Source organism: Pleuronectes platessa, chromosome 21 (assembly GCF_947347685.1).
Source record: "Pleuronectes platessa chromosome 21, fPlePla1.1, whole genome shotgun sequence".
NCBI lineage: Eukaryota > Metazoa > Chordata > Actinopteri > Pleuronectiformes > Pleuronectidae > Pleuronectes > Pleuronectes platessa.
The window spans coordinates 15,940,266-15,966,145 of NC_070646.1; the positions used below are offsets into that span (position 1 = coordinate 15,940,266).

At 40.3% G+C, this 25,880-nt stretch overlaps 1 protein-coding gene across 1 annotated transcript; it reads right to left on the reverse strand.

Moving 5' to 3' along the window:
• Window positions 1–522: 522 nt before the first annotated feature.
• On the reverse strand, window positions 523–18,849 carry gsg1l2b (gsg1-like 2b). Its single transcript, XM_053414074.1, is given in 6 exon segments — window positions 523–823; window positions 1,752–1,863; window positions 14,416–14,568; window positions 17,180–17,227; window positions 18,458–18,782; window positions 18,784–18,849. Coding segments are annotated over 6 exon segments (1,005 nt in total).
• Between the last annotated feature and the right edge of the window lie 7,031 nt (window positions 18,850–25,880).

Consider the following 25,880-nt stretch of genomic DNA (forward strand, 5'->3'; position numbering starts at 1 on the left):
TGGACAAACTAGCTCACAAGTAAGTGTGGACAAAACTGAGTTTAGATACTGGACTTACATTTGCCAGGTTGCCAGAAACATGACTCCAAATGAATGCTGGTGTCGCTGTATGTCTGCTGAATGTTTAAATAGGCAAACATTTTGAATTGATAGATAAATTCTACACACTGAACCTTTAATGTGTAATCCAATGACCTAAATCTGTTTATTGAAGTTTTAAAAACTATATTTTAAAATAACATAGAGCTTGTAAAGATAGACTCAACAGTTTGAATGTTTGAAATTGATTCTGTTTTGAACAGCTAGGATCTAGCAAGTTATCTAGAGCCTATTAAATATACGAGATCATACTATATCAAGTGTGTGTATTATATATTCCACTTGTTGTAGACCATTGTCACCAAATGGCCAAAAAACTCAACTTTGACCTGTGGTCTCACTCTGTTTACAGTAATTATCTCTGTATCAGATTGAACGTGACAATGACACACAGTTTTGTTGACATTGCTACAACTTGTTCCTCTAGCAGTACTCCTCTCCCTGTTGGTTGGGCAGGTCGTTGAGGTCCAGGAAGATGGAGGTGTCGGAGAGTTTGCGGCCGTTGGACGATAGGTCCAGCAGCTCCTCGGCAGTGCTCGGCACAGAGCTGATATACATGTCCCACACTTGCTCCGGAGAGTCCAGCTCCAACAGCTTCTGCTTGATCTTCAGGTTCTTCTCGATGTTTCTGCGCTTGTGCTTGAACTCCAGGATGGTTTTAGTGTAGCGGTTGATGGTGGTGACCGAGGACGCCATGCAGGCTGTGAAGGAACTCCATGCCAGACTAAAGGAAAGAGACAAATAGTGTCAACCAATACTCAAACTAGTATATATTATTCATATTGTCATTAGTTTTTTTGTTTGATAGGGAAAGTGCTCAAGTCAGTTTTATAAAGCAATGTGAGATGAAATAGTAAGACCTATCTTATTAACCTACAAGTATCTATAATTCATATGCATTATACATAAAACACAACGGACAAACCATGATTGAAACTATTTTATTACTATTGCTAAAGATGTCATGAACCTCTCCCAAATAGGTTGAAATAGAAAATAGGCCAGAGAGAAAAAACATTAAAAAAGTACGATTTTGATTCACTTTAAATTGTAATTTAATTTATTTCATGATCTTCTTGAAATGTACTAATAAATAATCTGACTAAAGATCAGCAATATTTCATAAACTTGACATAACTATTACCCCAAGCTGTCCAGACCATTTTTGTCATAATTAACAAAGAAAAGTACAGAAATTATGACATGTCTGTTTCGATGGCTTTTCAGAGTAAACCTTTTACTTTTGTTCTGAGGCTGTTTTCCACCAAGTTACATAAAAAAATGTGACGTTTGGCAACAGCTCGCATTGAGCCACTTCCTGTTTCAACACTGCCTCCTATAGTGAAGCTGAGGTACATATTAGCATCTACCAGTTGTCGAAAGGGAACAAAAACAAATGGTGGTGCCGTTTCCAGTGACAGATTAATGGATAATGAAAACAGCCAAAATGCTACTGAACATTTCATGCCTCGCAGATAAGAAGAATCCTCCAGATAGCAGCTGAAAAAAATTATTTCTTAAAATCCCTGCAAAGACTAATTAAATTAATTAAGTTGATTGATGCAAAGCAAACACACAACAAACTTTCCTCTCCTGGTACCACTGGTTTATATTTTTATCTAATAACTGTCCCATACTGTTAGTAAACTCACATGTACGACCAGCTGTAGTCCCACGTCTGAGGTTTCCAGTCCTCTGGGCCCAGACTGACAGTCAGCTGGAAAGCAGTGGTGAACATCATGTGGGCCACCATCCCCAACAGACCTGCCACACGGAGGAAGAAGGATTAGGAAAAATCTCTTACCCATCACTGTACTTTCATGCGGTCACCACTTGGTGGCAGTGTTACATTACGTGAAGCTGAAGACCCATGGGAAACATTGGGAACATACTCTGTCACAGACATGTACGCTTTACAAACATATGGTACAATGACTCAACCATGTTCTTTTAATTGTTATAGTTGCATAAAAACGAACATATTGTTGTCAGTCAGTAGTTTCTCACCAGTTTGTAACCTTTGTGACCCCTGGCCCTGACACATAAGTAGCCTCTTGTCAAGTTGAGTCATTAGCTTTTTTTTAATCATTATATTTTGCTATGTTTTTTGCAAAGGACTTTGTTTTTATATATAAATATATAATAATGTGTTACATTTATTTATTTATAGCATTATTAATATTATTCCTCCAAATACACATTTCCCTTTGAAAAATGGATTTAAAATGTTTTCAGAAGTTTGAGTCCCACAAGTAAATGATCCAAAACTTAAAAGTAGTGAGTCACAGGTATTGTTTTGGTTGTTTGTTTTCAGTTTGGATATCATTACATCACCTGACCATGATCACACTTCCATATTAGAGAAAACCAGTCTACCAACTTGGAGCTAAGACTGGAGATATGAAATCACAGAGGTTGCAGCTAAACAACCACAGAGGTCTGTATTTATTAGTTTTTGTGAGAAATTCATATAAAAACCTGGATTTATTAAATAATAATGCCACTGCATGAATTGATAAATTATTTTTAAAAGTTCAAGAATCATGTGCCTCATGCCTGAGAGTTACAGGATTCACTGATGCAATGTGGGATAGCAAGAGATACATACAGTCATCCCATCCATGTGTTTTTGTCTGTGAGATAAAAAGAGTCAAAGAGGAAAAGGAGACAAATGACTGTTTGCCAAGTCCCGTCCCTCTTGGCTGCCGTTGCCGATTCTCATGCCAAGCTTTCCATTCTCAGACCGCTCAGGCAGTTGGCGGTTAGAACAGGGGCAGATTTATCACATAGCGCTCTAAGTACGTTTTTAAACAAAGGGTCAGACATAGGTGCACACAAGCAGCGGCTAACGTCAACCGTTGCCAACTTGTTCTGATTGTACACAATGTCTTCATAATGTTAAGAGGCTGATGCTAAAGCTGCTGGAGGCGAGAATCCAAACCATGATCAACAATCTTGAACAAGCATCATAACAGCAGAACGTTTCACCTTAGAGAGGAGATGGTGTAGCCTGTGTTAGCTCTAAATATGTTTAACACTACCCTTATCTGGCTGTTTACTATTAAAGAACAACCAAAATAGATTTTTTTAGGGCGGATTTAGAAATTGATATTTGGTAGTTAAAACTTTCAGATACCAAGACAACGGCCAATAAAATAAATGTATTTTGTAAATATTTGATTATAATTCTTAAGACGTTGTCATCAAACCTTTGACAAGTTATGTAATTGAGGACTTGATATTTTACAGTTTAAACATAACAAATTAGAAAGACATTGAAAATAACAACCAAATATAGAACTTGTAAAAAGAAAAAAAAAAATCTTTTATGTAAAACGTGAAAAACTTTTCTGCATTGTTTACTCCTGTAAAATATACGTTTCAGTTTAAATGCATAACACAGATACCAATGAAAGGCCACAATATATATACACTAATTTATCTTGATAATTATCAATATTGACTGATGTGAATTTTTATCTTGCTATAGTTTTTGGCCAAATCATGCATGCCCAATGGAGACAATGGCACAGACAAGCTACAAGTAGTTCTGTTGGCACAATACTCATGGTCCTTTTCTCAAATGCACATCCTTTCTTTTATCTCCGATGGCTCACTGTCGTGTTTTCTTTTATTTATTATTTTCTTTGTCCGTGTGTTTTTTTTCACTTATGGGCCAGATTCTTGTCAGCTGAAACCCAGGCACTTCTGACGCCCGTCACTCTGGACCTCTCATCACCCACAAAATAGAGCAGGAATAAAAACTAGCATGTGTAGCCCTCCAATCCGATTACCACATAAGCCTCCCAAATCCCTGGACTGAACAAGAGCCCACCAGATTTAGTACCAAACACCTAAATTCTCCATCTCATCACTATCAATGCTCATGTTTATTCCTGAAGATATCCCAGTGCAATATTATCATAACGTGATGCAGATGAGAGGCTCTGTGTCGGAATGAGTGGAACAAATCGAAGATCGGAGTCTTGGCAAATTGTGTCTGTTCTAAATTATTCCTGTTCCGTTCGCACAAGGTCAGTTTATTTCTTCGTGAAGTCAATGAATGTCAGTCCGGGTTGTTTATTTTTAGTGCCAAAGCACTTAACAAGGACATGAAGTGAGCCTCACGGACGCTCCTTACACAGTTCAGGTGGATTACAGAGAGGAACGTGGTCTGATGCCATTGGTCCACAGCATTGTCATCCACTACATGATCACTAGAGGGCAGTAAGGTTAACCAACGAGAGAGAGAGAATGTTGAATAAATATCATATATATGTTATATATCATTATATTGCTTTTTAGGATTGTTTTCATTTGATCAAGAATTAAAAGAATCATAAGGGGCATAAGAACTATATTATCCTGTTTTCCATTTGTTTCCAAAAAAAGGAAATATCCAAAACGGAGAAAAACACATCTCCCTGTTACACATTATTTTATTGTGAATTACTGAGTATGTAAAACCTTCAAAAGTATTCGAATAAAACACCCACCCAGCTTTGAAACAAGTCTGCAGTTTGCATCATCCGTCTCTGTTCCACTATTAAATTGCAGCAAAATAAAATAAAAGAGGTTGGCCACAGCCATGGGATCTGTTAAAGCCCCTGAAAACATTGAGTTCAAATCACAAGAGTTTCTCTAAAACCAAAAGTAAGTTTGGAAAAAAATACCCTTGTTTCTTGCTCGACACCAAACCTTTGCATCATGTTGGTGTGGTTTCTTTAATCAAAAACAAAAGCAATAAATAAATAGAAAATTGAACATTAAATATTGATCTCAGTCGTGTCAATCCCCCTGTGGGCTGTGTGGGTAAATACATTATTAATACAAGGAGCAACATGTCAGACATACACATCTGGAAAATGTTCAGAGCTCTTCCTATTTTTTTATATATTATATGGCACCTGACTCATAGATATCAGTTCTCTAAATGTGCCTGTTTAAAATAGATGAATTGTTCTCTGAGAAAAATGTGAAAATGACAAAAGACTGCGATATCTCACAATGTTAAAGCGATACAAAAAATCCTGGATCCGCACTACATTTTATTACTCGTCGAATAAGTGTCATGGTAATCTGTTCATTAGTTTTTGCATAATCCTTCAAATGAACAGGATTGCATTCCTGGTGGAATTAACGCAATTTTACTTTTTCTCATGGCAATGTACTTTCATTTTGAGATGGTAAAACCTGAATTTGAGAAGTTCTTGCATATTGATTGAAAAGAGAAACTGAAATATCGCACTGCAGTTGCACCAGATATTTGACAAGGTTCCCTCCTGTCAGGATTAAATGTTTCTCGGACCCAAACACAGAAACAAATTGAAAATCAACAATTTAAAATAAACAAATAAGACTAACGATGGTGAGTGAAACTGAAACACTGGAAGCACAAAACAGGAAAGATGAACTAACAACCTGACTAAAACAAAAGGGAAAAACAGAGGCTGTGTCCAAAATCACTCTATAGTGAGTTCGCCATTTTGTAGTGGTCTCTGAATGTTTAGTGGCGTTTTTCATACTCTACATAGTGAACTCAGTGTTTCCCACAATGCATCGTGAAAAGTAGTGTACAGTCTAATGGTCACTAACCGACCAATATTTGCGAGGGCAGCAGCAACAGCCGGCCTGTCGTACAAATGTAAATAGGAGCAGAGCAGAATATCACAGCACAAAGTGTGGGAAACAAGTTCATTTCTACATTTCAAGATGATCATATAATATGCTTCTAAACTTAAAGTATTAATACTTAGTGTAAAATAAACGCCTAAAATTTACTGTGCGATTTTCTACCAGTTGACATTGTTGTTGTTGCTGCAGAGAAAAAGTGCAGAGCAGTGTCTGAAAGTGTTTTTTTCTTTTCCTGATGAGCTCACAATACAGTCCTCTATGTAGAATTCATTATATAGTGAAGGAGGAAATAGTGAGTGATTTAGAACACAACCAGAGACTATATACATTAGGGACTCAGGTGAAACACTTTAGGAACAGGTACATATCATCACAATGGGAGGAGAAAGGACAAAGAAAGGAAGTAAAGCAAAAGACACAGTTTAAGTGGATGTCCGTAATATATCCAATGGTGTAGTTTGATTGTATTCATGAGTAGCAAATGAGAAATCTGTGAGTTGTTGTACGTCATGATTTTGTGACAATGACTTAATTACCAGTGCAGAGAAAATTTGCATTGTAGTGTACAAAAGTATTTTTTCTTTTGCTGATGAGCTCACTATATAGTCCCTTACATAGAAGCCCCTTTATAGTGAGTAGGGGTTAATGTATGAGTGGGTCACAGAACACAAATCCAAACACCAGGGAAACATCAATGACATAAAAAGTCCCTACAATAGAAAAAAGCTCCAACACGATCTTTCAAAAGTTCACAAGGGCAGAATCATGACAGTTTCAAAACCATTAACTTTCATCTGGCCCAAAATTGCACTACATGCAGCGTAGGGGCCTAAGTGGAAAATAAGCCAAAGCAAATTGAGAACCACTGCTCAACTACATCTCCATTTGGCAGGAAGAAGAAAATCATTGGTGTTGTTACCGAAGTGCAAACAGGCAAATACAGCACAGGAAGTCGGAAGCCATCATCACTAGTGCACACAAATCATCAATTCCACAGAAGGTTTGGTTCACTGTAATAACTGCTCTTAGGGTGTCTGTGCACTTGCAGCACAATCCTCTGATAAAAACTTAACGGTTTGCTGTTTTTACAGAAATTATGAAATCTCTCTTTCCTCCAAACTGTTTTCATTCCCAGTCTCCCTCATCATACCCCAGATGACTGGCAGCTGTAATAAGGGCTAATCTGGTCACTTATACTGTCCCCAGGGACCCATAAACACCCTCAATCTTCCTCATTTAAAACACTAACAACTTCTAAATGTCTCCCTTAATTCTTACATTTTGCACTCTCCCTCTGAGATAAGCCTGAGAGGTTCTTAAAAAGCAGCAAAAAATCTGAGGATTCAAGTTTTTTTGCGAGGATACTTGCCCTCAGTATGAACCTTACAGAGTTCAATTTCCGATTTATGCAAACGCCTCACTTCAGGGGACAGAGAGTCATGTATAAATTAAACATCAGATACACAGACAGAGCTGAAAGGTTCAATTGCTGTTCAACCGAAAGTTAGAACGGGCAAAATTCCAGGGCAAGGCCACGAAAACACAGATCACTGAAGCCTGAATTTGAGAAGCTTCAGTAGCAGGAGAGCAAGCTGGGTTCAACTCCTGTCGGTGAAGAAATGAGAAGACGAGGACACAACAAGTAGATGAGTGGAGAGTGCTCCCACAAATTCCTGTCAGAATAAAGGGACACTGAAAAATGTGTCAACTCTGTGAACCTGAGGACTGACGCTGACAGGTGTCAAATGCACAAAAATCAAAATGCTTTGTGGTAATTTGTCATGTCCTATCATGTGGGGATGACGACCTGGATCTGATGTTTCAGCGAGTTAATTTAATCTATGGTGGTATCGGGTAACATATAACGCGAGAAAGAGAAAGAAATAGAAAGGACTGCACTGATCCCACAACTGCAGCTTGAACTGCGAGGTCTCACTATCTGCAGGTGAAAACCTTATGGACCACAGCAGGATAATGCAGTAGCTTGAGGTAGCATGACACCGGAAGTGCGCACACAGTAGCTAGTTGTAGCACGACAATACTTGCGGCAAATAGCGCAGCACAGACCAACTAAGAGATCTCTTATGTTATTATGAGAAGTTTAAAGACTCTATTAAAGGTATCAGAAGGTGTATAAGTCACAAATTTCCGGACACGTGAATTCTCCAAAAATGTTTGGGCTTCAGTAAATTTGGTCCTGGTCTTTCTGGAAAACATTTGAATTAAAGTTGCAATAAACACACATTTTATTTAATGACAATTTATTAATGATTAAATGTAATGTCAAAAGGATCATTTGTTAAAAGAGAATTATCTTCCCGATTTTGAAATTAGTTGGAAATATATGGACCATTTTATTATCTTTCAGCTCCTTGTTTTTAGTTATGGCCGACAACTTTACTGTTATTGCTCACTTACATCATCTTCAGATGGTTCATTTCAGAATGAAAGTTCAGATAAATTCAACTATAAAGCCCTGGCCTGCAAAAAGAGGAGGCACTACTCTACTGATGGTGAACACAGTGGAGCATTTGACTGTAGAGAGAGTGATGGTAGGTACGACATTAACCTGCTCACCAGGACAAGTTCCATCAGTCAACAAGTAAACATGGTATTATTCATTGAAACTTTTTTAACTTATCATAAAACAGAAGAAGAAGATATTACAATTATATTACTGTTTAATAATAAGTTGGGTTACACAGAGTTAGGGTTTGGGGTTAATAATGAGATATACATATGTAAATCGTGAATGTACTGCATATGTAGATATCATGATTTAAATAGTGGTTTAAACTAGTGATGTTTTGGGTAATAAGGATTATATGAAAGTTTTCTTTACCCTACAATAGACCCTTTTATTAAAAACTTTATATGTGCATCAGGAGTGGGTCCTCTCTACAGAGGCCTCCATGTTTTTTACATTAGCCCAGACTGGACAAACTGACATTTTTATGACATCTGAAGGCTACCACAGCACGACTTCATTACTAGATGTCACTAAATTCTACATACTGAACCTTTAATTTTAGTACAAATTGTATGTGCAGATGAATACACTTTAAGTGCATGTTTAGTGAAGGGGAATTATATATTATTTACAGGACTGTCTTCCCTATGAGCCTTAATTGTTGATGTAACTAGTTTGTTATCATGGAATTTCCTGATATTAAAGATGTGGAAATATACATCTACCAGTTTACTGTGAATCAGGGGCAGATAAACGTCATGTGACCATAATGAGATGCCAAACAAATAAGACAAAAACCCATGGGTTATTTAACCAGGAAGGCACAGCCTGTTCATTGCTTCACATGCCAACAAGATCAAAGAGCACTTAGCTGACTCTGTAATTCGTCAGAAAATCAAAGCATTTGTCAGAGCTGGAAAGTCTTTAACACCTAACCGATCAATATGAAGCCTAAGACTCAGCTAAAAATGCTATTTTTCTGCAAGAGCTTGTCCAGACCCTTGTTAGTGGAGTAGGAAGTGTAGTGCGCAAGATAGTCCAAACTCTTTTGCTGATCAGGGGCTTTCCTTTCTAGGCATATCAAGGAAACCCACTAATGATATTTTCTGATCAAAAGATAGCTCCAGGAATACGACAGTGACTAGAGTCTATCAAAAGCCAATAGACACACAAAGGAGAACTTTGTTGGGTCTCAACCCTGGCCTTGTCCTTACATATATGTTTCTACATTATGGGGGCAAGGCAAGAAAAACACGGCTCCTACAGCTTAACAAAAAAAAAGAACTTTCGTGAAACACCTGTACCTCGCTATTGTAGATCAACTTCTTTGTCAAGAAGCCAGGTATTGGCAGTTATAATAAGTATATATAATTAGTATAAGTAGTAGTTATATTATAATGTTAAGCATATGCTGTGGCTTTTGATTTAGCTTTGGTGCGTCTCATCACTTTCCTGTCGGTGAGTTAAGCTCAGCTAATTGGCTAGCTTAGTTTAACTAGTGTAACCAGTCGATTAATCAAGTTCAATAATACAGTTACCAACACATGGAAATCTTAGTGAAGTTGAAGATTAATATAATCATCCCTGTACAGAAACCGATATCAGAACCAACAATATCTGTCAACTCCTGTACTCCTAAATGTTGTATTTGTGAATAGATTTGACAAATGAGGTACATGGTATAAGCAATTCAAAAAAAGATATTTTTGATCAATGGGAATAGCCAGGATAGCTGATTTCTCCAGCTTCTGGTCTTCATGCTAAACTTGGATTATTGCCTCTGGGCTTCAGCTATAGACTGACTGTACAGACACTAGAGTAGCATCAATATCCTCATCTAACTCTCGGGAAAATAACTAATAAGTAAAGTTTCCCAAAGCTGCAAGACTAACGTGACTTTTTAAACAAGTTTTCAAGTCAAATTGCAGCCTACTGGTACTAACTCTCTGTTTCTAATTAAATGGACACAATAAATATGCTACAAACAAAAAAGATTACAATGTGTGGACTGGGATATACTGGGGTTACACTTCTTCAGCCTACAGTTCATTGAGACATTCCATAACCTGCCAAGTAAGTCAAACTGTTGAGCAGAATGTCTTTTGGAGCTGATTCACTGCCTTGCGAGTGGGTCAAGATCATTCACAGTGTGGATTAGAGAGAGGGTCACTATTAATTCCTTGGCTGAGAGAGGCAGGAAACTAGCTCAGGGACCGAGAGCCAGCAACTAGAAGCAGAACTCAGGACTCAGAGGAATCCGCTGAGTCTGAATCCTCAGTTATTGTTTTTTCCTGTATTTACGAGACCGAAATAAGAAAAATCAAACCGGTATATTTCCAGCAATAACAGCACAACCTAGATCAGTGCTCTCCAAGGGCTTAGAACTTTTTGTACAGATTGATAATCTTGGTAAAGGTAATTTGACCTTGGTCGTTTAAAGGCTGGTTTGGGCCCATCGCTGAATCTCAAATCTGGTTTTGGGCCAGAAAAACAGGTTCGAGCGAGGCACCAACACTTTGCTGGTCAAAAACCATAAACTGCTTACGTCAGAGGCTGAGGGTGGAATTATCATGACCAACAAAACCAATTAAAACTTTTTGATTTGGAAAAGTTCAATGTTGATATGAATGGCTGGATGCTCACAAAGCTAGAACCAACACACCAGTCAACCATTGTTGTTGGTGGTTTCGGCACAAGGGCTGCTAGGGAAACAGAGATGAACACAGTGACATAATGACGTGGCTCTATGGTGGCTCTCTAGCTAGTGGAGAAGCAAACTGCTTCTCAGAAGGTTCACAAATTAACCCAACTCTGAAGCAGTACTCGCACCAGCCCAGAAACCTTTTTATGAATTGTAATTCAATATTTGGAGTAGAGACACAGCCCTTTAAGGATATAGCTAGTAGGTAGATTCCTTGTGCGACTGCGCAGCACTGAAAAAGATTGTACGCAACTGCCTAGTGGGTTTCACCTTGGTTCATTCACAAAACTTCCTATTTAAGACCTTTAAGGAGTCACTGAGGCTGACAGCTCAAAGGACCCCCCCTATACTCATATTTTGGAGTTATTATTCATAATTCTATTTCATATTTGCTTCTTCCTAGCTATCGGTCGTGGATTAAGGTTAATTAAATGATAAAAGCGGGAAGTAATTTATGTCTCACTGTTTCTGTCCTTTACTGGCCATTATCATATCCACCCATTACGTCATATCTAATTACACTCTGGGTTGGCCCGATATGTGGCCCTATATATGCCCGAATGGAGAAGAAAAAATAAATCTTACAATTGTTAAGTGGCGAAGAAGGTTGGACTTTGTCATAGGCAAGCGAGGAGCAGAGAACGAAGACAAGTGTGTGTTCACATGCCAACAGGCAGGAGAGAGAGCGCACATAAAAAAAAAATCTAATATTAATCACTGCGACAAAATGCCCAGTACAGAGTGAGTCATAGAGAAAATGGAGACATCATGCAGATAAAAACAGATGAAAAAGCATGGGGAACACCAAGAAACCGCAGCACAAATGTCTTTCACTCATTGTCATCCCCCCATGCAAAGCCATGGAGGATCAAATTCCTCTTGTGCAGTACATCCTGATAAGGAGGATTCTTGCCTGAGGACAGATTTGCCTGTGAAATAGCTACACACAGCTAGTGTGACGAGGCTGTGCAGACAGCAATAGCCTTTGAGATTGCTCTCTAAAGTGCACAAACAGGCTCAAGGAACATGACAAGTCAGCTGTGCATGCGACATAGCAGGACAGTGCTCGACCTGGGTAGAGAGATGTGATGTGGCCTACTCTTCACAGTTGCGAGAAGGAGTCAGGAATCAAGCCAAAGTTACCACGAGTGATCAGAAGGAGCTGCTGACGCCTTTACCCATCAACACTAGGTTAGGGCATGAATTAGTCAAGCTGCCATCCCTTTGAATCCTGAGGCATTAAAGAGGCTGGAGAGGGCAGATACTGTAAGTCACTAAAGCAGTTTTTGAGACATGACCTCTGGGTAAAATCCGGAGAATTGGCTACGTAGTTTACCCAGAATTTGTCTTTCATACATGCAAAATGCAGTTTTCTGCACTGATGCGCTCACAACAGCATCACGTCCTCTGCGTTATTCAGGCGAGAGGTGGAGCAGCTGGGTGCAACAGACAGAGGCTGCTACTGACGTATTAATTCCGCTACGCCTTCAAGGACACATTTTGTCAAACTGTGAATAAACAGTTGGTCACCATCCCGGTCGTGACAGGCCAAAGTAGCACTTCAATCCCCCTGTCGAGGTCCCTCCACTTAACATGCTGTCCGCCACTCTGTACAGTTGTAAATTGTCCACGAAGCCAGGGAATATTCGAATGACAGGTGGTTGTATTGGAACTGAATTCTCTGAAACAGCAAGAGCTGAGAATTTCTAATGTTTTGGGACAATAGAAACATGGAAATATGTGTTTCACATAAGGGCGTGAACCTGTCTTCTTGAGGACGAGGTGAAACTGTACTGTGCAATACCATCAGGCTGTCGATCTATTTGTCCATTGAGTAATGCTCTGAAAGTAGCCATGTATTTACTTGATGCACTGCAGTTGTCATGGAAACAAACTAACCCAAGCCCTGTTACCATCGCCTGTGTCATAGTGTCTTTCATGGTTACTCATGAGGGCCACATCAAACAATGAGGAGAAGAAATGCTTTAAACAGACAAAGGTCTATGCCACTGTCCATGTGAGGCGTAATGACAGCACTCGTGGGCTCATCATCGCACATTTCTTTAGAAATAACATGTTGGAAAACCTCTGAGTGTCTGACACTGGCAGAGTGCTGGATCGAGAACATTGTCCTTGACAAGGGATAAGGCAGATTGGTCCTGATCCACGGGGAGGGGGATTTGGAAGCCCTGCTCCATGAAATCTTCAACTTTGGTGAGAACAGCAAAAGTGGAGACCCAAATAATATAATATGACGACCAGGTAGTGAGGTCAGACAGGGTTGCATTGGGCTGATTGGGTCAAGGAGAAGCTGCCTATCATGTCATCTGCAGAGGATAATGCGATGGTGGAACAAATGCACTTGCAGGCTGCTGCCTTCTCAATGATTCAAGAAGGCTCTTCATTTGACTGTCAGGGACTGGGTACGCATCCACTGAGGCAGCAAAGGCATCTGCCATGTGCTGCTTGTCAGCCTGAGGAAGGACTTTACAATGCAGGCACAACACCTGAAGTGTGCCAAAGGCAGGACTCCCAGCGGTCATAATGTAGATGTAATATAGGACACATTTGAATGATCTTCGATGAACTACATCTTTCTGGCAGTTGTCCAGGTGCTGATATGTAACATGCTGAGTCCTGTCATTGAGGTGAGGCCCACTGCACTGCAGCCATACTTTAAAAAAAACTGAAGCAATGGAAAAAAATAATTGAACAATGACAGCAGGAGGCAGGTCCCTGTTATATTCATGCAGTTTGATAAAAGTGAGCATCTTCACCTTCCAATCATTACGATTCTCGGCCTGCACTGCCCAAAATTCCTCCACCTAACAGCTTTCAAAGAACCGAACAATTTAAGCCAACTCAAACTGTATGACCATCAGTTATAAATACTCTTTGAAATACTCATTCTCTTTGACTGAAATTGTAAGAAACAGCTACACCTATACCCCCAATTATAGTAATCTTGTCTAAATGTAGTTTTCACTTACATCCAACCATCCATCCATCATCTATACCACTTATCCTTTGAGGGTCACAGAGTGGCTCGAGCAATCCCATTTGGCATTCGGTGAGAGGCAGGGTACATCCTGAACAGATTAGCAGCATATTACATGGCCAACATACAGAGACACAACCATTCACACTCACACTCACACCAACATGCAATTTAGAGTCTCAAGTTTAAACTTAAACCACTCGCCAAGGCTATGTGGGCTTGTTGAAAAGATGAAAAAACTGTCTAAATATTTGTAGGCAATATAGATTTCACATTCTCCAGTTAGAACAATTATTATTATTATGAACCAGTTTATTATGTCTACAGAAAACATCCACCTACATCACTGCCCAAAAAATTCACGAAATGAAAAAAAAAAAAAATAAATACAGCATTTGAAAAGTTGAAAAACATCAAATTTGCAAATGTATCATATGCAGATATCGCTCTGTGTAACCATCAATCACATTCTAATTCTCTTCATTTAACGATACACCATTTGATGCTACCAACCTGAGAGCACGGTGAATATGGCGGCGAAGGCGTTGAGCTTGAGGCCATCGATGACATTGCCGAAATGACACACCTCAAGGGACATGAGGATGCCTCCGGTGGCCAGCAGGAGGATGTACAGGCACTCTGCAACAATGCACAGCCACAGCACTCCTGTAGAGAGAATCGATTACGGTAAATGAAAAGCAAAGAGGAAGAAAGAAAAAAAAACAAGGGGAAGAAAACAACATATTCATCTAGTGGGGGTTGAGCATAGTTGAGTGAATGATAGAGGGGGTGTAGAGATAGGAAGTGACAGAGAAGTGGGGGGTGGGGAATTTAGAAAAGAAAATGTAGATATGCAAGGGCGAGGGGACAGGGATGAGAAAAGCAGGTGGTTGGGGAGGAGAATGAGTCCGGAAATGGGGACCAATGACCCGTCACCCATATCATTAACCTTCACAGTCAGAGAAAGGATATATGATCTACCTAGAGACGTGCAACAGCCTGAGCTCACGGCAGTGTGAAGGGAGAGCACATCATCGGATTTATAAACCAGCCATGGTGTAATTGCTCATATCACCACAGGCATTTGATGGTTAATTAATGACTAAATTGACTAGAGTGAAATGCCTATTATCTAAAATATCCCTCTATTATTGTGATTAATAGTTATTTCCCTCAGCAAAAAAAAGAAGCCTTTTTGCCTCTAAATTGAATTCCGCACTTCAGTTTAAGATGAGTTCAATTAAATTTAGAGTGAGGGAGTTGAGGGAAGTGGGGAAAATGTTATTTAAAACTGGCTGCAGTGCATTTTTATTAAAGCTTAGCTCTTTTTTTAATCATATTATGTGAGTATGTGGTAGAGCAGCATGTAGATGAGGAAACTTAATACGACAATACAATGCTATCAGAAGCACTGGCATCTATCTGTGATGTCAGTGTTTGAGGATGTTTCTTATTTCGAGGTCAGTATGTATAGTGAAGGTACATTTGGAGTTCCCTAGTTCCAAACCTCTAAATCACTGACCACATTTCAGCAGTTCACCAAATCTGGTGTTTTGCACCAAATTTTGTTGACCAATCAGAGGTTTGTTGGTGGAATTAAATAATAAAGGTGGTATTTTTCTAGATTTTCTCTTAATACTGTAGGACTTCCCTGCCCTGGCTGTTTGTAATTCTCAGCTCCAAGCCCGATCGATTTCAAAGTGCCTCATAAATCTATAGGTTTCCCTTTTTTCAAAAACAAAGTGAGCAAATTTCTTAAACAGCGCTTGGCACTTTAATATAGCATTTTAACTTATCCACACTATGGATACATATTTCACAGATAAGCCTCCTGAGGTGTGAACTTGTGACTCTGGATAAAATAACACATGCGAGTTTGTTATTGTTCTTCTATAATGTAAGTCTAGGCAAATAAAGCAAACATGCATATTTCCAATAGGTGTCTCCAAATTGTCCACCGTTCCCAAACAAACAGTAGCTAAGACTCATGGTGTGAACACAAATACTAAACAGTGAGTAGGCCCTGACGGCTGGAGGAACTAATTAGGTGGCACTAGAGTGGATTGATTTGGTGAGACACCACTTAACTTATTACCCAACGGTGTGAGTGATCAGTTCATCCACGGCTCTGCTGTGCCTCTCCACCCCAAAAAATACTGTCATGAGGATGATTTAGCCTTCGCCTGTTGACCTTTTTACAGTTGATGTAGACAGAGGAAGATCTTTTTGTTTGAGCAAGGGATGCTATGTTGTTGATTGCCTCCAGCATGATGGACATATTCTTATTGCACAAAGTCTACTAATATGGCTTTAAATCCAGTGTAGGCTTAAAGATTGAAGGAGTACACCAGTATTCCAGCTTTTGCATAATGTTCTGACAGCTGTTTGACAGATGAAGGAAAACCTATTGGCGGAGAGTGTTGGCCAGAGTTTCATCACAGCGACAAAGGGTCTTAAAGCCTTTTTACAAAATGTCCACTTGTCACTGCAGCGCTAAGCAGCTTAGTTAGAGCGATCACAAAATAGCCTATACAACAAAAGAGCCAGAGATTGAGGGCCTCAAAATGGCCAACCTGAGAGAAGGGTTGTTTTTCTGTCTATGAGTAACTTCTCAGCGTCACCAGAGAAGCACAAGTAAAAATAAACCCAGCTGGATTATTTACTGGTGCTTTTTAGGCTGCATTACAAACACTGCTGCCGTCTCCATTCTAAACCTGCCTGTTCTCTTTTCCCTTGTTGATGCTCTGGAGCCACTTCAGAATTATTCCTTGTCATTACTGAGTCCTCCTCAAACAGTTATTTTATTGTTTGTGTGTTGTACGTTGTGTGCAGAGCTTTTTTGTAAACAATCTATGGTGTAGAGTGACGTTTGAAAACCTTGCGTTCATCCTACCTGGTTTATCTGCAGTAAGGATTTCATATATCAGTTTTTCTTTATAAAACTGAATCTGCTTTATTCCTGTTCAATTGTGTGTTATATATGTTTGAAGGATTTAATTCTCTGGTGTTAGTTGTTCATACATTACATGAGGTTGATTATGCTATGGACTCAATAAGCAATGGGCACAATCTTCAACGTTCACAACTTTTCAAAATAGAAGCTTTGTAACTGAACTCCATTTAAAGCATTACAGCAACAAAATTAAAGTTGTGCTGTTTTTCCAATGGCTCACGAGATATGCGTTCCACAGACAGACAGACAGACATACAGACAGACGTTTGTGGAATTAGTAGGTAAATGTGTAAATGCTACAGTGTTTTTCACATTTATGCTTACCTCTTTCATTTGAAGGTGCAACATTAAGGAAACTTCTGCAGTTTTCACCTGTAAGAGAATGGACATAGGACATTTTACTGACACTTCAGGGAGAAGAAATTCACTCAGCTGCGACATGCAGATAAGTAAGACGAGGACTTCCTCTGAGATTCGCATTCATCCAGATTGTAATATAGATTTCACAGGTATAGGTATATTTCATTTTCAGAGATCAAACTGAGGTATTAAAAAAAAAAATCACCATTTTATCCAATCTGCGTAGGGTTTTCCCTCCTCTGTTAAAATCACTGGCAATAACTAACACTGCCAGTACTTCCACCACCGCCATATTCAAATGGGACAAAAACTCTATAACTGTCAACAAGACAAACGCTGGTATATGGGGCTCAGGAGACAGACATAATGCATGAGGCACGGTTAGAGGAGCATGCAGGTCTCATCTGGTTTATCTGGAAGTGGCTAATAAATCAGATGGACAGCTTTCACATACCATAGTTAAAGCTGTGGATTAGAGGATGAAATATCACCTTTAATCTCGCTTTTCCTACCGGTTTTCTATTCAAATGATTAAATCGACGAGCTTGACAGAGAGTTAATTGGCAATTATAATTAATCCGGTTAGTTTGAGACAATTTTAAGGAAAAACAATGCAAAATCTCTGATTTCAGCTTTCCAGACTTGAATATTTTCTTCTTTTCTATGATACTACAGAAGAATAGATGATTCACCTCAATCTTTATTATTACCATTTTTATTTATGCACCTCCCTATGTTTTAACCGTTTGTTTCTTAATGTGCGGGAATTTATACCTTGTACTGAAAAATACTGTTAAAAATACTGAAAATAAAAGTTAATGTTTATCTTTGAAACAAACAGTTTTAATACGTCAGGTTGCACATGAAAAAAATAATAAAGGCTCATCCTGGATAATGAAATTCCTGGATCTAAAATCCTATAAATCACCAGACCCGTTTATTTTCAATGTATTATAGGATTTGGTGTTAAGATTTGAGATTAGAGTTTCTCTGATCCAATAAGTGTAACTTTCAAATTAATTTCTAGGATTAGTCTCGAACTGCATGACTATGTTAAAGATGGATTAGAGATGTTTTTGGGAAATACAAGCAGAGGGAGAGACGCTGCCTTATATCACGGGTTACTGGATGGACCTGGCTCCGTGGCGCACAGCCCCGTGCGCACCGTGCACACCGTGCGCTCTGGCGCGCTCCGGTCCCGGCAGCGGCAGTATCCCGGAGCCTCTCTCCGTGGAAACTTACTGGTCATGTTGATGTTCTGCTCGCAGGAGAACCAGATGCCGGTGTGAAACTTCCTCATCACGTACTTGTCCTCCCCGGTCTCCCAGATGTACTGAACCAGCCGCGTGTCGTTGATGTTGGAGCTGTTGAACCTGATGCAGAACGACTGCTTGGTGGTGACCGGGCCGGTGCAGAACGGCTTCACCACTTTACGCGTCCCCTCGCACCAGTAGCTGGTGGTGAGCGCGGACACGGCCAGGAACAAGGCGAGGAAGTTCAAGGTGAGAGCCATAGATGCTCTCCGCCGCCGGTCTATCCCCATGACGGCGACCGGCCCCGGGGCGAGTGAGGACTCCTGACTTAATCCCCTCGTTTTTTACGATTGTGGCGACTTGTCCTTCTCAAATCCTCATGATCCGGTTATTCCCGTTAATGCATCCGCGGCTAATTATCGCGGTGCGTACTGGCCCCTTCAGCTGCCCAGTCCTCTCACATCTGCTCCTCCACTGCTGCTCACTCTCTCGTTTTGTAGGCTGCACTCCATACCCACCTGATAACCCCCCCCCCCCCCCCCCCCGCACACTCACACACACACAAACCAACACACACGGGGGATGAGCAGTGGTCCTGCGCGCATGGATCCTCCCTGGCTTTTCTCTCTCCATAAAACGGACTGTTGTCTGTGGTAATTTCTCGCGTAGTTCTCTTCATTTCATGAGTACTCTTGCTTACGAAACAAAAAAACGAAGCAAAACGATGCTGAGCTTTTCGAGGTTATTTAATGGCTTTTATTTTGAAAAACACTCTGTGCTGAAAACAGGTGGTATCCCACCATCCTTAATTATGCCTAATGAAAAAGTGGCTATTTAAAAGTATCCAACCCTTAAAGGACCTATCTTTTAATTTACTTTTGCACGTCCTTAAAGTTGCAGGAATCAGTATAATATGGACACAGTATAATAAACTCTATCACCGGAGCCTACGGCATACCCCATAACATAAACCAGTCCTTTCTTTAAAGGCCCTCTCTCCCTTGTAAACCTACAGTCTTACAGTGTCTGCATTCCAAAGTGTCCTTGGGTAAAATACCACATTATCCCTGACATCTGTTCTGACATTGTATAAATGCTTTGTGACAGAAATACATTCCATCTACTATTCATCGTATATTTGTCACAAAGCTATAAGAATCCTTTCGTAAAATTGCCATCAAGAAAACCCCTTGTTGTGCTATTGTGATATATTTGCTTGTTAAAACGAAAGAAGACATTACCTCCAGCAGATCTTCAGATATAATGTTCAAGAAAAACATAAACATACTTTGTTAGGTCACCTTGACCTTAACCTTTAACATTTGGCTACCAAGATGAAATTCTAATTAAAGTGAGTGTTTGTGCCAAATGTGAAAGAATTCCCTCAAGGTTTGGAGATATCACATTTACAAGGCAAACATGTGCTTTGTGAGGTCACAGATACCTTGACCTTTTGACCTTTGACCACTAAAATGTAATCAGTACTTACTTTGAGTCTAAGTGAATGTTTGTGTCAAATGTGAAAGGATTCCTTGATGGAGTTCCAGAGATATCATCTTCACAAGGCAAAACAAATGTGCTTTGTGAGGTCATGGACGAGCAGACAACCAATCTGGCCTTTGCTAGCACAGAGGGATCATCATCATCATCATCATCATCATACTCATCATCATCATCCTCATACTCATCAATCACCCTCTTTTCTTTAATAACTTCAAAATCATTCATCAGTGCCGTTTCTTCTGGGCACAAAAACTTAACTTAATGTTAGAGTGTGTGATTTAGTGACATCTAGTGGTGTAGTTGCATGTTGAAACTGAACAGCCCATTCCACGTGTGTTGGAGAACTTAGTGGGGCCTTAGGGTATTATAAAAACCCAATGGTGTATCTCTAGAGTCAGTGTTTGGTTTGTCCTTTTTGGGCCAGTGTAGAAACATGGTGGTGCGCAGAGGACCTGCTCCCAATGTAAAAATAAAGGCCTTATTCCATACTATAATGAAACCACAACACTTCTTACATAGACTAATGAAAACATCATTATTCATTTAATTTTTTTATGTCCTTAAATAACTTCCAATATAGCAAAGCTTTCATCTCTGGTGCCTTAAAACCTGAATACATGTTTACAGGAAAATCACATATCCATATTTGCATAGAAAAACATCAAAAAAGTAAAGGAATGAAAGAAATTCACAAGTGTGATTCATTACCCAAAATAACAATATTCCCAATGTGAGACATAAATTATGACATAAATAAACAGACGAAGAACAAACCATTTATGTAAGAAAGATAGATGCAATTTAGACAAAGAGTGAAATAAGACATGATGTTACTGAGAAGTGACCAGTGTTTATGAGATATATGCATCTGAGGTCAGATTAAGATTGGATGCTGTCTGTTGTAGCCTCAGTAAATCTGTTAAATTTATCAGAAGTTTAAATTTGTTGACTGAGTATTAAAGCACACAGTGTTTTATAAGCAGCATCTTTATTGGTTACTGTTGACATACACTCCTGATCAAAATCTTAAGACCAGTTAAAAAATTGCATGAATTTGCATTTTGCACTGTTGAATCTTAGGAAGGTTCTAAGTAGAGTTTCAAAATGCAAAAAGAAGAAATGGGAACAAGAGCCCAAAAGTTGTGAGCAGGCAATTTATTGAAAACAACAATTTAACTGAAGTAGGCTGTTCATCAGCTGATCAAAAGTTTAAGACCACAGCTAAAAAAAAAACCAAAACCTCCTAAAACAGAAATGGAACTGAAGTCCATTTTTGTAAACTTCCCTTGCCATCCATCCCCAAATGTTCTCAATTGGATTAAGATCATTAAGATGTTATTCTTCTGGAAAAAAGTCTTGGTCAGACGGGCATTGTGAATTGGAGCGTTGTCCTGCTGAAAAACCCAGTCGTTACCACACAGACGAGGGCCCTCATGTCATGAGGGATGCCCGCTGCAACATCTCCACATAGCCAGCTGCTGTTTGACGCCCCTGCACAACCTGGAGCTCCATTGTTCCATTGAAGGAAAAAGCACCCCAGGTAAGGGGCGTTTCTAGGATTGAAAGAAAGGGGGGGCTTAGCCCAGACAGTTCATAGATTGGTTCAATCAGAAAGAGTGTGATTTTTCTCTGTATCTTTGCTTGCATTCATTCAGTATAAGATAACAGAAGAGACAGAATTTCAGGGTCATTGAGAAATTTGACAACACAAATATGATCTTTTCTCAAATAGAGAGAAATCATTTTCCTGCTTGTAAAGGAAAGACGGATATATTAGTTTTCATATCCGTGTCACTCCCAAATCCTAATTCTTAAAGGGACCACACACAATGGATGGAGAATGGACCTGCCAGTGTCAACTTCTGAGTTGTTTATTTGTTGTATTATGAGCAGAAGGGAATAATAGGCACTGATATTATTGTTTTAAAATACTAGAGATAGATATTAATGCAAAGAATAGAGTGCTGTCGATAGTTATTTCTTACATTTCAAATTTGCTCGTTCACACTCTTGCTCACTGGAGACATTTTCTAACAAAATAGCTAGCTAGTTAGCTAAAGGCCGAATTATAGTCCTGCGACTGCAACCTCGGAAGGCCACGCAGTTGCATCGACGGACTCGTTTTGATTTATGCTTTCTAACGTGTTGCGTGTGCTGCAACGCAATTCACCGCCAGAACACTAGGCGGAGTAACGTTGTTTGTCGAAGACAAAACACACAAAGAAGAGACGTCTTCTTCTTCGTCGACTGTTTATTTAGATCGCCACTCCGGTTCCTCATAGCCTATTTCTGGCGGACAAATCGGCCAGTCAGTGACGGGTTATACAAGTGGTCATACTTTCGGATCTCTTCTGCCAAGTGCTCATCTATTTGGTCCATATTCGTTCTTCTAAATCTTCCGTGATTTCCGCGTATTATGTGGCATGAAACCGGAAACTAGACTCCGGACGGGTTGTAGTAAGCAGACCAATCACAACCCGGCCTTTAGTTAACACAATACAGAATCTCCCAACTGAGAGTATGTGTATGTGCATGTGTGAGAGTGAGAGAGGGAAACGGGGGGGGGTATTAGAGAGAGTGTATCGAGGGAATGGGGGAAAAGGAGGGTTGTTCGTGAACAGTGAGACGTAGCGTGATGTGAGTTGTAAACTGGCAGGTGACTAGCTTGTGGTATAACCTTGCAGCTTCAATCCAAACAACTGAAGCAAGCACATGAGTGTGTGTGCGTGCGCGTGTGTGTGTTTTCCAAATGACAATGTTTCCTTGTATAGTTTACTGACATTCTTAACAAGGTCATTTATTTATGTTCTAGTTTATAATTCCAAAAAAACAAGTCTGCAAAATAAATCTAAAGGACAAAAAAAACACCTACATGATCAATAATAACTTCACACAAACAATCGCCTGAACAAAACTGTTTTAATGACAGAAAATGTAAACTCTAAGTGTAAATAGAAAGCTGTCAGGTAGAGATCAAAGACATCTCATCCCCTTTGGAGAAAAATAAGCAGCAGTTAATTGTTCTGAATGTGTAAGAATATAACGTAAGATACGTCGTGTGGATAACGTGTCATAGGGCCGGTTCCATAGACTTTGGTTCCCAGGTGCTGCAGCTGAAGGAGAAAAACTGCACGTTCTGAACCTCGCTCCCACAATATTTTAAGGTCCTGTGACATGGTGATGTTTTGCAGAGCTGGTAAAAGTCAGACAATTTCTAACCAGCTTGCATCGTGTTATGTCGAGGTAGCTACCGCTGCTACTGACATCAACAGTCAATATTTGGGGGCGTGGCTTGTTGGAAAGCCTGGTGTCAGCCTGTGATGTCAGCTGCCCTGGATGCCTTTCTCTTTGGTGAGTGTGTTCTCCCTTTAGTGTGTACTCTTTAGTGCGTGTTCTCTTAGGTGTGTTCTTTCTTTGGATTGTTTTCTTCCTCTAGTTGATAGGTGAATGTTCAATGTAGTCTACGGCAAACCGAGAGAGCACTTTACTAGCATTTTACCCATTGTGACGTCCTATTTCGAAGGCATGACATCAGAACAATGGAATCTTTCGAAAGCAGGCAAACCTGATGTGGCCACAATAACCCTTCTGGGAGAGAAACTGCTGGAAATTGTCTATTTGGAGACACAATCCACCCTAAAGGAGCATGTGAGCACCGATGGGCCTGTGTCTCAGACCAGTGTGATTTGCTCTTTTGGCAACACACTTCCTCAGATTTTGGCTCAGGCTCTTGATGTTCCAGATGAGGTCAAGCTGGTCAGCTCAGAGAAGTTGACAAGGTTGATTGCTAAAGAGATTGCAGAGTGTGTCAACTCTGTCCTCTCCATGAGCGTGGACAGTGGGAAGGAAACCATTCCTCGTATCACACCTCCGAAAAGACTGCAATGTCTGATTCAACAGGCCGGCCAAATGATCAAAGGACTCATGAGGGATCTGAAACGTGAGTGTGCACCTTGTGAGAGCAGAAAGAAGGTCAGTCAGTCATCATCCTCATCCCGGAAGGCAATCTCAGAAGACAGAGAAAGTCTTTTGTCTGAAACATCCAAAACTGTCCAGGAGATCATCAAGGATGAGGTCTCTCAGTTCACCGAATCTTCTTCTGATGAAATTTCCGTCTCAGCTTATGAGCAGCTGGAATCTGGCTCCACTCTGGAGATGAAGAAGGTTGCAGATGACGTTGCTGAGGTGATTGTGGATGAAATCATGATGCAAAACCAAGTTGATCTAGAAACAGCCCAAAGCTCACCCTCGCTGAAGAAAGTGTGTGGAAGGATTAAGACATGCGCTGCAAAACAGTTTGCCCAAGCGTCCATTGGTCATCTTGTGGAGAGACTGAATATCAAGTACTTTGACAGCCCTGACAACCCTGCCTTTGACCAGGTTTTAAGTAGGCAGTCAAAGCAGTCTGTCATGAATGATATTGACGCTCTGCTTCCAACAGTAGTTGGTGAGATAGAGCAGGGGCAGAATGTGTCTCAATGGATTGATGTTATCCTCAGTGGTGAAACCGTCGAGTTAACCAATGAGCTGAAAAATATCCTCAGCTATCACATTGAAAGGATGAGACCCAAGACCAGCTCAGGACCAAAGCGCTTGAGCATAATGGTTTTACCGCCACATGCTATCATATCAGCTGACATCCTTGCCATGGTGTGGTGTTTCCTTGGAGTAATGAGGTGGTGGCTTCACACAGAGTCAGAAACTCTCACTTCCAGGGTGATAACACATACTTTGGAAAAAGCTGTGTCAGAGGGCTTGATCGGTGGGGCCAGTCTGCCTTCGGATGAAAGTCAAGGGTCTGGCTCAGAAAGCGAGGTGACCACTTCTGAATTCACTGAAGAATACAGCGAAGAGCAAGAGTCAACAGAGGACGGAAGAAAATTGCCCATCAGGGTAATGGTTATGAAGCTGGTTTCGAGGATCTTTGATAAAGCAAAGGTGTTGGACACGCTCAGATCACCAAACGCCATCATCGAGCGTCTGTTCGAAAACATATGGGTCGAAATCCAGGATGAAGATTTTGAGATCACCCCAAAAATGATGCAACGCCTTGACAAAGTCATTTTCCAAAAAATCTGCAAAAAGTGGCACAGTGTTGTCAGTGTGCTTTTGGAATTGGAAATGGAAGACCCAGCATTGGTAGAATATATTGTTTCTTCCTTCAAACATCAGCTTATGTCACCAAGTTCCTGTGGATTTTTCTCCTGTTTTGGCTTCTCCAAATTCTTTTCATTAAAAACTTATTTCTTTTAACAACAGTGTTGTTTGTTTCTCTTGTGTTTGGGCTTTTAAGACAGATTGCTCCTCTCTACGCCTCTGTGTAAGTCTCCTGTTGTTCAGGTTTCCTCCTACTTTGCCTCCCACTTAAGGCCGAATTATAGTCCTGCGACTGCAACCTCGGAAGGCCACGCAGTTGCATCGACGGACTCGTTTTGATTTATGCTTTCTAACGTGTTGCGTGTGCTGCAACGCAATTCACCGCCAGAACACTAGGCGGAGTAACGTTGTTTGTCGAAGACAAAACACACAAAGAAGAGACGTCTTCTTCTTCATCGACTGTTTATTTAGATCGCCACTCCGGTTCCTCATAGCCTATTTCTGGCGGACAAATCGGCCTGTCAGTGACGGGTTATACAAGTGGTCATACTTTCGGATCTCTTCTGCCAAGTGCTCATCTATTTGGTCCATATTCGTTCTTCTAAATCTTCCGTGATTTCCGCGTATTATGTGGCATGAAACCGGCTTCAGCCCCCCTAAAACAGGCCTAACGACGCCCCTGCCCCAGATCATGATGGCGCCCCCTCCACTGTGCCGCGTAGAAAACATCTCAGGTGGCATCTCCTTGTCATGCCAGTAACGTTGGAAGCCATCAGGACCATCAAGGTTAAATTTTTTCTCGTCAGAGAATA